Source organism: Rhincodon typus, chromosome 7 (genome assembly GCF_021869965.1).
Source record: "Rhincodon typus isolate 14 chromosome 7, sRhiTyp1.1, whole genome shotgun sequence".
In the NCBI taxonomy this organism is placed as follows: domain Eukaryota; kingdom Metazoa; phylum Chordata; class Chondrichthyes; order Orectolobiformes; family Rhincodontidae; genus Rhincodon; species Rhincodon typus.
The window spans coordinates 71032965-71048327 of NC_063338.1; the positions used below are offsets into that span (position 1 = coordinate 71032965).

General features: G+C 40.2%; 1 protein-coding gene across 1 annotated transcript in view; it reads right to left on the minus strand.

Moving 5' to 3' along the window:
- Positions 1-15363, minus strand: part of LOC109911043 (low-density lipoprotein receptor-related protein 1-like) — a 1753343-nt gene that overhangs the window by 116489 nt on the left and 1621491 nt on the right. The window contains exons 70-71 of the mRNA XM_048599379.1: positions 8162-8291; positions 790-912 (exon numbers count right to left, since the gene is read on the minus strand). Coding sequence (XP_048455336.1) covers positions 790-912; positions 8162-8291 — 253 coding nt within the window. The remainder of the gene's footprint in view (positions 1-789; positions 913-8161; positions 8292-15363) is intronic.

The window sequence follows — 15363 nt, forward strand, 5'->3', positions numbered from 1 at the left end:
GGGCCATTGAGTCCACACTGACCATCCAAAGAGCATTCCACCCAGACCCAAACCCTACCCTGTAACCATGCATTTCCCATGGCTAATCCATCTAATCTATACATCTCTTGACAGTATGGGCAATTTAGCATGTCCAATCCACCTAATCTGCACGTTCTTAGACTGTGGGACAAAACCAGAGTACCCAGAGGAAACGCACACAGACACAGGGAGAACGTGCAAATTCCACACAGATAGTCGCTGGAGGCTAGAATCAAACTTGATTCCCTGGTGCTGTAAAGTAGCAGTGTTAATCAGTTAGCCACCATGCCAATTATTAAAATAGAGATAATGTACAGAAAGTGGTAGCAGACTGGGACGAAGTTAAAATGCTCAGAGAACTAGTGCAGACAGAATGGGTCGAATCGCTTCCTTCTGCACTGTAGCAATTCTGCGATTCTGTGATAGACAGTCTACCAAAAATAAGTGGTAATAGCACCTCCATTTTGGAGTGCGAACTCTACTGTGGCCAGTGGAGAACCAGGACAGAAAGGGATCATCCTTGTAACTTGGTCACTGCAACAATGACGTCATGACTTGGCCACAACCTCTCGAAATATCCATATCTTCCCCTATTATGCCATGCAGACACTGAGGAATTTCAAGCACAGTAAAAGCCCATTAGATTTAAGTATGGTTATCTTTATTTTCTTCAATCAATCCCACCTACCAGACCATCTAATATATCATTATTTATTTTCTCTCTAAAGCTGTACAGGGCATAGAATTTAAGAGAACTTGATAATGTACCACATGTTTCTGGGTTTTCATCTGAGTTATCTCCACAGTCATCCTCTCCATCACACAGCCAGGATAGAAGTTTACAAAGTGTATTGTTGCATTGGAATTCATCTACGTTGCAGGTTGTTTTCACTAGAAAACAGGAGTATTAATCAATTTGATTTTCAAATTCATATAACTCGTATAGTACATATAGGATCATCAATATTAATGCAGACATGTCAAGAGTGAGCAACTCAATGGTCTCATTCATTTATAGATATATTTTAGTCTATTTTACTCTCTTCCAGTTTCATATTGTCATTGATTTGCTGGCCAAATGTATTTGCTCTTCATGGCAATCTCCTTACTGTTTTTATAACATTAGCTATAACAAGGAATAAATATGACATGCTCAATCTTTTTAAATAAAGTCTGTATATAAAATGTAATGTTGTTTCTGTGGTGATGAAAAATCAGCCTCGTGTCACATTCCCTTTATTTAACATTTACTTACTTGGATACACATAGAATTCCCAACAGTGTGGAAACAGGCCCTTTGGCCCAACAAGCCCACACCGAACCTCAGAGCATCCCACCCAAACCTATCCCCCTGTAACCCAACTAATCTAAACATCCCTGAACGCTACGGGCCATTTAGCATGGACAATTCACCTAACCTGCACATTTTTGGACTGTGGGAGGTAACCAGAGCACCCGGAGGAAACCCATGCAGACACAGGGAGAATGTGCAAACTCCACACAGACAGTCACCCAAGGGTGGAATCAAACCTGAGTCCCTGGTGCTGTGAAGTAGCAGTGCTAACCACTGAGACACCGTGTTGTCCTTTCAAGCTTGTTCTGGGCTTGGGCTGGGAGTTGGGTGAGCAAGGTACTGGGTGAGTTCAGAATTTGTGTGAGCATGAGACCCAGGAAATTTAAACTCCTGTGATTTACTTGAATGCACACTATCACCTTTTCACCTAAAACCAGCTGCTCAAGTAATTGGTGCAGAATTTCGATAAGACTTAGGGCCCTGCCTGCTCACGACATGTTATAGGGAATGCCACAATAGCTTGCCTGTTCAAACCATCAGTTAAAATAATGTCCTGATTAAATAATCAAATCCCGATTGCATTATTGGAACTCTATTGTATAAAAAAAACCCTGGCAATTTCTATTGGTTATTGTTGCTGCTGGGTTAGAAGAGCAGATATGACACAAAGATAGGTAAAGGGACAGATGGTGTTGACAAAGCAGGACAGCTGCAGAAGGACTGGCTAGGAGAGTGGGCCACTTGGTCAATTGGAACAAAAACAACGTTTCTGGAAAGGTTCAGCAGATTTAGCAGCATCTGTGAAGGAAAAAACAGAGTTAACATTTCGGGTCCGGTGACCCTTCCTCGGAAATATTAAATCTGTTTTTTCCTTCACAGATGTTGCCAGACCTGCTGAGCTTTTCCAGCAACTTTGTTTTTGTTCCTGATTTACAGCATCTGCAGTTCTTTCGGTTTTTATTGGGCAAACGGAATACAATGTTGGAAAGTGTGAACTTATGCAATTTGGTACGGAGAATAGAGAAATAGACTATTTTCTAAATGGGTAAAGCCTTCAGAAAACTGAAGCTCAAAGGGACCTGGGAGTCCTCATTTGGGATTTTCTTCAGGTTAACAAACAGTTCAGTTGGCAGTTACGAAGGCAAATGCAATGTTAGCATTCATTTCAACAGGGGGAGAATACAAAAGAAGAAATGTACTGCTGAGGCTGCATAAGGTTCGGTCAGACTACTTTTGGAATATTGTGTAAAAACTGAAACAACTGTGGATGCTGTAAATCAGGAACAAAAACAATGTTGCTGGAAAAGCTCAGCAGGTCTGGCAGCATCATTGAAGAAGAAAACAGAGTCAATGTTTCGGGTCTGGTGACCCTTCCTCAGTAGTTCTGAGGAAGGCTCACCGGACCCGAAACGTTAACTCTATTTTTTCCTTCACAGATGCTGCCAGACCTGCTGAGCTTTTCCAGCGACTTTGTTTTTGTTTGGAATATTGTGAGCAGGTTTGGACCCCATATCTAAGGAAGGATGTGCTGGCGCTTGAAGGGGTCCAGAGGAGGTTTACAAAAATGATCCTGGGGATGAAGGGCTGTCATTTGAGGAGCGTTTAAGGATTCTGGATCTGTACTCAATGGAATTTAGAAGGATGAGAGGGATCTGAAAGAAATTTATAGAAAACTGAGAGGCCTGGATAGATTGGACTGCCTGTAACGGTGGTGAAGACTGAAATCTTCATAACTTTAAAGAAGTATTTAGTTGTGCACTTCACAATGACAATGCATATGAAGCTATGTATGAAGTGCTGGAAATAGGATTACAATAGTTAGGTGCTTATTTATGACCAGCGCAGACTCAATAGGTTGAGGGGCCTTTTTCTGTGCTTTGGATCTTTACGATTCTATAACTCATAGCTTAACAAGGATTTCAGTCCATTATATTTAGAGGGGGTGATCTATTTATTTCTTTTAGGCAAGGGCAAATTAGGAGGAGGCAGTTACAACAGTGCTCATTATCTTTGCCTCTATCATTTTCACATATGTGTTAGAAGATCAATGTACCTGTTTCTCAACAAATATTCCTGTTTTAGAGGCATCTATTGTATGGAAGTATAAATAATAGAGTATACATGGTATACATGTGTACAAATGGTTTTCTGGGCTGGTCAGCTTTTCTGTTATTTCTTATTATTGTTGACACTTTTACGCCTTAAAAATAATTGTGAGGCCACATTGTTTCTATTTCACAACGCTGTACTTCAATGGTGTATCTGCTGTTGCAATCTTCCAGAACTTGAACTCCTAATTTGCCACATTCTTGTTTATCACTCACTTAAGGACAATAGCCGTGTTCCCAAAGCAGCAGATGCAATCAGGAGGCCTGGAGACTTGGAATGTTGGCTGCCTCACTGGCAGAGATACACATTGCTACTACTGAATGGGGACTGTGAGAGCACTGAAAGGCCTTCTGGAAATTATGAGAACACCATCACCTCCAAGCCACATTCCCTCTGATTCTGAAGAATATCGCCATTTAGAGTCAAACGGTCATAGAGTCATATAGCATGGAAACAGGCCCTTTGGTCCAACCAGTGCGCACCAAAAATGTTCTCAAACCAAACTAGTCCTACTGGCCTGCATTTGCCTCATATCCTTCCAAACCTTTATTATTCATGTACTTATCCAAATGTCTTTTAAATGTTGTAACTGTACCTGCATCTGTCACTACATCTGGCAGTTCATTCCACATATGAACCACATTCTGTGTAAAAAAGTTGCCCCTCATGTCCCTTTTAAATCTTTCTCCTCTTACCTTAAATCTATGTCCCCTGGTTTTGAAGTCCCCTACACTGGGAAAAAGACCTTTGCTATTCACCTTATTTATGCCCCTCATGATTTTATAAACTTCTGTAAGGTCACCCCTCAACTTCCTATGCTCCTGTGAAAAATGTCTCAATCTTTATAACTGAAACCTTCATTCACGGAAACATCCTGGTCAATATATTCTGAACCCTCTCCAATTTAATAATATCCTTCCTATAACAGAGTGACCAGAACTATACACAGTACTTCAGAAGAGGCCTCACCAATGTACTGTACAACCTCAACGTATGTCCCAACTGCTTTACTCAAATATCTGAGTAGCACTGTTGCAGGGTCAAAATCCTGGCAGCAATGTGGGCAAACAAACACTAAATGAACTGCAGTTGTTCAAGAAGATGGCTCACTGCCTCCTTCTCAAGAGCAATTGAAGATGAGATATATCTGTTGGCCCAGCCAGTCCACACCCTTTGAAAGAATAAAATAAAACACATTTTATAGCGTTTTGGAGGAGAACAGCCTCCACACAATGGTCTGCAGCTAAAGTTGTGGCCTGCAGATTATTACGTCTCTGGTGGTGTGAGACCTGAAAGAAAGGCTTTGTGGGTATGTGGCAAGCTGCTTCCAAGAATCTGCTGGAGATTGGCTTCAGCAGAAGTTGCTGCCTGGATCTTCCTATCGGTCTATTCAGTCTGTCCACAATTGGGTTCTTCACCTTGCAAACTAGTTGTCCACTGCTGTCAGAAGGATGATTGCTACCTTTGATGACCCACTTCCAGCAATGTCTTCTGGATGCTGAAATATATTGGATTGCTGAAATACCCACACTAAAAATTCTTAAATAAAAAAAAAGGAACTTAGGATGCTGGAAAAGAGAAATGGAAACAGAAATTGCTGGCAAAATTACATTGACTTTGCTTTCTCTCCACAGATGATGCTAGATCTGCTGAGTTTCTCACATAATTTCTGTCTTTGTTGCCAACAATTCCTACTAGCCGGATTTGATTTGATTTATTTATTGTCACGTGTATTCATTACAAAGTGAAAAGTGATGTTCTGTGTCACCACTCTCTAGCACCATCTTAAAACAAACCAAAATACAGAATATGTTCAATCCTGTCTCCACAGGACCAGGAAGATACCATCTATCTAGGTCCATGTGAAATGGCACAGTGTTATAATTCCATAACAACTCTGCCAATAATTGAAACGAACATTCGTTCAGTCGCACCTATTGAAGATGCATGATGTTTGTACCCTTTACACATTAATGTTTAATTTTCAATCAAAGGACCCATTTATGTCCCTTCAGATAATCTCAACTTTTGCTGAAGGCTTTAAACAAACATGTTTGGATTGCAAACAATGTGGATCATGTTCAAGAATCAACAATAAATAATAAAAAAAACATACATATTGCCTTTCATCTTGATTTGATTTTGAAACAAATTTCTCTACATTTAAATGGCCAAAATGCCTGAAAATTAAAGTCACTAACTGTCCTTGTTGACCATCACCTGTCTGCAGGCTTTGACATTGTTGGCTACATTATCCTTGTTCAGGCTAACTCGTATGGTTTCCAGCTCTTTAAGTCTGGCTTTGCTTGGTTCCACCCACTCCGCAGCATATCTCCAGCAATGGTTTCCACTCCTGCACTGAAAGCTTAGAAAATTTCCCGAAGCAGATATGATTTACCTGCTCATCTTGCTCATATACACACTGCCTCTTGGCATCACCATCCACTGACATAGGTTTATCTTCCTCAGATGTTTTCCATTTTACCTCTCTATTACCCTCCTTATCCCTCTGTCAGTTTTGATTTGGTAAATTACTTATTTTGTACACAGTCATTGTCCCTGCTTTTGCCACAAACTCCAAGTAATTGAACAAGATTCTTGGAAGATCTGAAAAGTTCACTCTGTTTCTCACTCCACATATGCTGCCAGATCTACTGAGTATCCCCACTATTTTTTGATTGTACTTTGGTTTTCTAGTGTTCACTGTAGTTTGCTTTGCTTTTAGATTTTTTCCTCAACCTGCTTTAGCTATTTGACCCTGCGGCGAATTGTTAACTATATTTCCTTTCTGTCAAACACCACCTACCTGTATTATGATAGCAAAAAAAAGGTTATTTTCTTCCCAGATTTTGGCTGTACTGTTAAAAGTTTTTTTTTGAGATGTTGAGTCCTTTCATCAAGGGGAATAACAATGTGGCATTAACCCTGTCTCCAGGGTAAATGGAGGTCAGAAGACTCCACTTTATGGAAAACCGGCAATTGGCTGTGATATCTTTTCTCCTGCATTGACAAGTTACTGACCAGAGGAATAAAAATGCTACCCAATTGAGGAGGGCCAATAAGAGGCCTTTGAAAACTGTAGAAACAGAAGGCATTGCTTTTTTGACTTGTTTGATCTCCAACCTATTAAAATTTGAAATGAGAGAAGGCCTCAGCTCTGAGGCAACATTTGTCAAGGGTGAGCGTCTCCACAAGATAGCCAGCAGCTACAAATTAACCAGGCAGACAGGGAGGGCTTTACATTTGCTCATCCCCTGGTCTGTTGCCTGGAGGCTACCTTCAGGCAGCTACATATCTCAGAAAGTTCCTTTTAGCCTTCAACAATAGGCCTTTAACAAGCTGAATTTACTATCCATGGATTGTGGGGAGGTGGTCCTGAAGCTCCCCCTACCATCTTATCCTACCTCTGGGAAGATGATCTGAGGCCAAGATGGTTCTGGGCAACCAGTACACCAGCAACATCACAAATTTACATATCTACCTTCCTTCCTATGATTAACAATTCAGTACAAACTCTGGAAATATGTTTCTTAATCTCAGTTTACAGCAAGTATTTAAACTGTGTCACAAGTATGAAGTTAAGTTCAATCTTTTCAACATAATGAATGCTTCTATTCTCTTTCCTCACTTTTTTTTCTGCTGCCTATCATCGTTACTTTGAATCTCCCTGGAACAATGGAACAACAAAACAGTCTTCAAGTTGCTAATTTAGCTGGATTGAAATGAGAATCTATGAAATTGGTTGGTTAAGATTTAGCATCAAGTGATCTAGCAACCAGTCATTGTTTGCTCTTTATAAGATGATATTTTCTTGTTCACCCCAAGAGAAATGTAAGAAAATGTATGCCAGAATGCCTCTGTGGAATCTTTTTTAGTACACTGGTTAATAGATGTGTATTAAATCCTGGTGCATACTCTTTAATAAAGTCATCAATTTTCTACATTATTATTTTGTTGACTTTTATTCATAATGCTGGAAATGCATTTGTATGTTAATATGGAACATTTATGCCATCTATTTTAAGAATGGCAGTAGTCTGCTTAACATAAATGCATTAATGGCTTCAGAAAAATAAAAGGCAGTGTTTTCATATTATGCTTGCTGTTTGTCACTCACATTAAACAACATACCGTCAACCCATTCAATGTTCCTTTTTGAAAATAATCCCAAAATTTTGTTTAGTCAGTTTGGTTCTTTGCAATACCTAAGCATCCGAGCATCCATTGAACAAATGTCTTTGAAGATGTTTTCTTTAACTATGTAACCCGGGTTACAATGGTTGGGAAAGCTCTTCAGGCTAAACAATTTTCAAGGCATCAATAAAGGAATCGAGCAGATTATGTTCTATGGGAAACCAAGGTAGTCCCATTGATGGTGGTAGGGATGTTTGTGGATACAGATACATTAAGATAGTCACAAGAAGTTAAGGTGTCCACTCTAAACAACATACTAAATAAGCATGCTGAACAATTTCAACTTCTGTACGCAAGTAGCAAATAATGAGAAACACCTGGTTCTGAGGCATTCAAAGACTACACATTAAAATATTAGCTAAGGACCTACCATATGGCAACAGAATTTACTCAACATAAAATGTCAAAGCATAGTAATGAAGTCATGGTAATAAACAAGTCTCACTAATATGGCAGTATATTCTGGTTGGGCACATAACCATTCTAATGCAAGCTGAAAATGAACTGGGTAAAAATGAAGCAATGCTTAGCTGTTCCAATTACCTTGTTCACAGTTTTCTTCATCACTGCCATCTAGACAATCAGTCTCTCCATCACAATGCCACCTGACAGGAATACAGTGGCCATGCTTACATTGGAATTGATCTTCTTTACATTTAATAACGCAGTCTTTCTGTTAATATAAATCACATGCAAGTTTTAATTCAATAACATTTGTCACCAATGGCATGTGGCTAATTACAATGGAGCCAAAAATTACAAAACCATGTTGCCAATCATATGTTAACAGTTTGGAAATATTTATGACAGTCAAAATGTGTTTCTCTTTCTTCCCAATATTTCTCCATTGGAATTGATAATATTTCACAAAATCTTTGCTGATTTATAAGAATAATCTATTTTGAGAGTGAGGTCTTGTTAGTGATTCAAGGAATTCTTTTAGCTAATAATTTTGGTTTTCAACATTAGGCATTTACAATTAATCACTAAAAGAATTTAAAACAAGAGAAAGTTTCTTTAGAAGAAAATTGTTTATATAAATTGGAACTTTCAATCATCAATGGTTGTTAAAGCAGAATAATTTATTTTATAGAGGAACTAAATGAAGAAAAATATTAACAAATAGAAAGCAAGCATGAGAGCGGGATTAAAGTAGATGGCTAAGTAACATGGCACATCTGAATATGTAGCATACTAGATTGACATTGTGCTGGGTTATCGTTTGTAAAGTGCCATTGCTACTGAGATATCACACTATGTACTGAACATATTGTGTGAGCCTATAGTGTGATAACCAAAGACCTGTAAGGTGCATCATAGTTGAGCCTTTTATAAAATTGATTTGAGATACACATTTTTCGCAGAGCTTATGCCTAAAGATGCGCGAGTTAGGTGGATTGGCCATGCTAAATTTCCCAAAGTGTGCAGGGATGTGCAGGCTCGGTGGGTTAGCCATGGTACAGGGATAGAATAGGAGGGTTGGTTTGTTTGGGATGCTTTTCAGAGGGTTAGTGTGGACTCAATGGGCTGATTAGCCTGCTCCCACTCTGCAGGGATTCTATGATTCTATGAAATAAAGCTTGCAAGAACAGTTAGTCACACAGGTAGCAGCCCATGAGCACACATACAGATAGTATGCATTGAATTCAGAATGAGAAATTCACAAAACATGTAAAGAAATTCTGCACAGAATTATTTACGTACAGTAATACTTTCCTCATTTTCCACAGGAAACTTATTTATGCAGCAAAGTAGCGACTACGAAGAATCACAATATTTTATTTGAACATGTCATTTTATTTAAGCATCAGTCATAATGTACTAAGTGATGGAATCAGTCATAGAGTCATACAGCACAGAAACAGACCCTTCGGTCCAACTCATCCACACCGACCAGACATCCCAATCTGACCTTGCCCCATTTGCTAGAATTTGACCCATTAAAAAAAAACTGATCAGTCAGGGAATAGCAGAGCTTGACTTCCAGCACACTACTTCAGTGAGGTGTAACAAGTGTTAAAAGTGTGTGTGTTGACATTTAGAGGGAATCACATCTATGTGCATCATCTGGCTAAAGCTTATGTATTTATTAGCCAATCAGGGATTAGTTTTTCTTTCTTTGTTTTCTACACGGTTTTTCTGTCCACTGATGCTGCTAGACCTGTTGAGTTTCTTCAGTACCTCCTGTATTTATTTCAGATCTCTAGCATTCACATATTTTGCCTTTATCATTCAACCTGTGTTTGTGCCTCTTCCAATGTAGTGGAAGAAGTTGGTTATAAATTGTTGTCTCTCACCGGATAAGTAGTGAGGATGAAGCACTGCTTTGTCGTATGAAGAAAGATGGCTTAGTGGACTTGACTGTTAATCCAGAAACTCAGGTAATGTTCTGGGGACCTAGGTTTGAATCCCGCCATGGCAGCTGGTGGAATTTGAATTCAATAAATATCTGGAATTAAAGAGTCTAATGACGGTAATGAATCCATTGCCAATTGTCAGGGGAAAATCCTATCTGATTCACTACTGTCCTTTAGGGAAGGAAACGGTCATCCTTACCTGGTCTGGACTACATGTGACTCCAGACCCACAACGATGTGGTTGACTCTTAACTGCTCTATGGCCAAAGAATGTTAGCCTAGCCAGCAATGCCCTCATCCTCTGAATGAATTTTAAAAAATCCCTCTGAACCCTTCCTATTCAAATATCCATCTGGATGCCTTTTCACTGTTCTAATTGTACCCACCTCCACCACTTCCTCTTGCAGCTCATGCTACACATGCACCACCCACTGCATGACAAAGTTACCCCTCAGATCCTTTTTAAATCTTTCCCCTCTCAGCTTAAACCTATGTCCTCTAGTCTTGGACTCCTGGGAAAAAGACCTTGGCTCTTCACCCTATCCATGCTCCTCATGATTTTTTATAAACCTCCATCAGGTCACTCTTCAGCCTCAGCCTCCAACATTCCAGTGAAAGAAAAGCCCCAGCCTATTCAACCTCTCCCTATAACTAAAAACCATCCAGTCCCAGCAACATCCTTGGAAATACTTTCTGCACCCTTTCAAGTTTAACAATGTCCTTTCTGTAGAACAGCGACCAGAATCGTATGCAGTATTCTAAAAGTGGCCTCACCAATGTCCCGTACAGCCACAAAACGACATCCCACTCCTAAACTGTGACTAATTGCTATAACATATCTGTTAAAGTTCATATAAATATGTAGTTCTTCATCTTCATGCGGAATGACTAAAATTTTGAGGATTTATGAATAGTTCTTACAAAATTCCAGTGCTCAAAAGTTAAAATATTCTAGATAAAGTCACGCTTGCCAAGACAAACAAAGTTAATCAATTTAGAAAAAAAATGTTACATATGTAGCACAAAACAAGGTTTCTGCCTTCATTTCACTACTCAGGAGTGACATGGGTTAGACTTCTACTTTAGGAATCATGAGTAATCTGGTATTTTGCACTCAAAAGGCACTGGTTTATCACTCTGAATTTTTTTGCACAATTTCTAGTCAAATCATTTGCACATTGTCAAATATAAACTCTTCCATTAACCAGTGAAATTGCTATGGTTCAGGACATATCTTTTATTAAAAATAATCATGATATAGTTGAATGTAATGATCCTGAACAAAAACAGAGGTTGTTAGGGAAAGCTCAGCAGGTCTGGCAGCATCTGTGAAGAGAAATCAGAGTTAACGCTTCGGATCCGGTGACCCTTCCTCAGAACGATTCTGATACATTTTTCCTTAAGACTGTTATGATAACGGTAAGTACACAGCATCGATTTTCAACTTCCATTCTTAATACCTGAGACCTTGACAGACAAAAATAATTTTTAAAAAACAAGATAAATACTGATTTAAAATAACTACTGTGATTACTTGACACCAGACAGAGACAGGCTTTGTGGAAATAATATAAGATATACAAAACCTAACTGCAATGAACTTATTATTTCTTCCAAAGACAGTGCAACCAGACAATAATTTGTGTAAAGATCGTATTTTGTTTAATTCTCAATGCATGATAAGTTTACATTTTGAGAGATGAAAGGCTATTCATGGAGTATTCAGCTTGGAGAGGCAATGGGGAAGAGAAGGATGATACCAAAGTAAAGATATCAAAAGCTGCTTTGAGTGGCAAAGCAGAGATGGAGGAAGAGATATGGGTCAAAATTTTCCTGTTTTCAGTTAAATTGTTTCATTCAGTGAGATTCATGGTGCCAGTCCACAACGTGTTGGACTGTGCCACAGTGGTTAGCATGGCTGCCTCACAGTGCCAGTTCAATTCCAGTCTTGGGAGACGGTTTGTGTGGAGTTTGAACAGCCCTCCAACGTGTCCTCTCTGAACAATCACCCTGATTAGTAATGCAACTCCTCAACCTCTTTTAGTTTCCTCTCTATCTCATCTAAGGCAACAAAACCCTGGGAATATCGAGCAGCCAGTCCTGTCCCTCTCTCAATCAAGTCTCTGTAATGGCCAAAACATCATCGTCCCATGTACTGATCCAGGCTCTAAGCTCATCTGCCTTACATTTAATACTCCATGCATTGAAATGAACACACTTCAGCCCATTCGTACTATCATGTTCAATTACGCGTCTCTGCCTGTCCTTTCTTTCTGATTTCCTCTCCTAAGATCTACCTTCCCCTCAATCCCTCCACTTGCTGGCCTGTTGCTCTGGTTTGCAGCCCCCGTCACTCCAGTTTAAATCCTCCCGAGTAGTACGAGCAAAGAGGATAATGGTTCCCCTCCAGTTTAGGTGCAACCCATCACTCTTGTACAGGTCACCCTTGCCCCAGAAGAGATCTCAATGATCCAAGAACCTGAAACCCTGTCCCCTGCTCCAGCTCCTGACCCACCTGACCTGAATAGGTAATAAAATTCTTGTTTTTTCACTTGAAAAAAAGCTTTATAATTCAACTTCTTTAGTTTTATCCACTTTATAATGTGTTAATTGAAGTGTGAGCACTGCTTACTAAAAAACAAAAAAAAATTTAAAACTTAAGTAACAACTGAAGACCCTCTTGTGAGGCAGTGGTATTGTCCTTCCGCTGTACCAGGAAGTCCCACCTGCTCCAGAGGTGCATAATAATATCTATGAACATTTTGATTAGAAAAATAGGTTAAATAAAAATAAAATTTATGCATTGCAACCGAATAAGAGTGGGTGACAAAGTGAGGAGCCAATTCTTCTTCCTCACTGGCTCACAGCGTAATTTTAAGTCAGTGAAAGCATCTTTCTAAAAAACGAGTTTAATTTGTGTACAGTAGTTATTTTCCGAGTAAATTAGTTACTTTCCACAAATCTGTATTTGAAGAGGTTGGCTGAAGATCTGCAAATGATGGCAATTAGCTAAAATTAACTCTGGATGTGTATTAGTTTTGTTGGCAAAGCTGGTTCCCAGTTCAACTTATTTTCTAAACCATTGTAAAAGATCATGGTAACATGATTTGTGGTGAGTTTAACTTGTGTTTTAAATTATGTAATATTTTGGGCAAATTGCCCGAGGAGCGCTACCCACCAAAACAAAATAGAGAATGAGAGGGGACATGTAGAAGGTACTTTTCAAAAGAAGCAAATGTAATGTGAGGGAACAAAAAATTCACATGAATAGTTAGGGGCTGGAAATCACTGCTTGCAAGTGTGGTTGAAGTGGGTTCAAATGAGGCATTCAAGAGTGTAATGGATGATTATTGAAATACAAACAATATTCAGGCTTGTGGGGAAGGACAGGCAAATAGCATTGAGTCATAATGCTTATTCAGAGAGCCAGTGCAGACACAATGGGCAGAATAGCGTCCTTCTGAAAAGAACAAAGAACAAAGAAAATTACAGCACAGGAACAGGCCCGTCAGGCCTCCAAGCCTGCGCCGATCCAGATCCTCTATCTAAACCTGTTGCCCATTTTCCAAGGATCTGTATCCCTCTGCTCCCTGCCCATTCATGTATCTGTCTAGATACATCTTAAATGATGCTATCGTGCCCGCCTCTACCACCTCCGCTGGCAACGCGTTCCAGGCACCCACCATCCTCTGCATAAAGAACTTTCCATGCATATCTCCCTTAAACTATTCCCCTCTCACCTTGAAATCTTGACCCCGAGGAATTGAGTCCCCCACTCTGGGAAAAAGCTTCTTGCTATCCACCCTGTCTATACCTCTCATGATTTTGTAGACCTCAATCAGGTCCCCCTCAACCTCCGTCTTTCTAATGTAAATAATCCTAATCTACTCAACCTCTCTTCATAGCTAGTGCCCTCCATACCAGGCAACATCCTGGTGAACCTCCTCTGCACCCTCTCCAAAGCATCCACATCCTTTTGGTAATGTGGCGACCAGAACTGTACGCAGTATTCCAAACGTGGCCGAACCAAAGTCCTATACAACTGTAACATGACCTGCCAACTCTTGTACTCAATACCCCATCCAATGAATGAAAGCATGCCGTATGCCTTCTTGACCACTCTATCGACCTGCGTTGCCACCTTCAGGGTACAAAGGACCTGAACACCTAGATCTCTCTGTGCATCAATTTTCCCCAGGGCTTTTCCATTTACTATATAGTTCGCTCTTGAATTGGATCTTCCAAAATGTATCACCTCGCATTTGCCTGGATTGAACTCCATCTGCCATTTCTCCACCCAACTCTCCAATCTTTCTATATTCTGCTGCATTCTCCGACAGTCCCCTTCACTATCTGCTACTCCACCAATCTTAGTGTCATCTGCAAACTTGCTAATCAGACCATCTATACCTTCCTCCAGATCATTTATGTATATCACAAACACCAGTAGTCCCAACACGGATCCCTGTGGAACTCCACTGGTCACAGTTCTCCATTTTGAGAAACTCTATTCCACTACAGCTCTCTGTCTCCTGTTGCCCAGCCAGTTCTCTATCCATCTAGGTATTACACCCTGGACCCCATGCGACTTCACTTTCTCCATCAGCTTACTATGGGGAACCTTATCAAACGCCTTACTGAAGTCCATGTATATGACATCCACAGCCCCTCCCTCATCTATCAACTTTGTCACTTCTTCAAAGAATTCTATCAAGTTGGTAAGACATGACCTTCCCTGCACAAAACCATGCTACCTATCACTAATAAGCCCATTTTCTTCCAAATGTAAATAGATCCTATCCATCAGTATCTTCTCCAGCAGCTTCCCCACCACTGACGTCAGGCTCACCGGTCTACAATTACCTGGATTATCCTTGCTACCTTTCTTAAACAAGGGGACAACATTAGCAATTCTCCAGTCCTCCAGGACCTCACCCGTACTCAAGGATGCTGCAAAGGTATCTGTTAAGGCCACAGATATTTCCTCTCTCGTTTCCCTCAGTAACCTGGGATAGATCCCATCCGGACCTGGGGATTTGTCCGTTTTGAATACCCAACACTTCCCCCCTCCGTATGCCGACTTGACCTAGAGTAATCAAACATCTATCCTTAACCTCAACATCCGTCATGTCCCTCTCCTCGATGAATACCGACGCAAAGTACTCATTAAGAATCTCATTCATTTTCTCTGACTCACTGCCCAAATATATCAGTTCACTCACCTTCCCAGAGCGCAATTCGAATGCTCCCACTCAGCTCTGCTCCTGAAATGAAGAACTTACCTTCGCGGCATGCCCCTGATTCTCGCTCTCACCGCTCCCGCCGCTGCTGCAAAAATGGAGGCCGTTGATTCCACGAGGTAAGTATTTAAGTGAAGAACTTACCTTC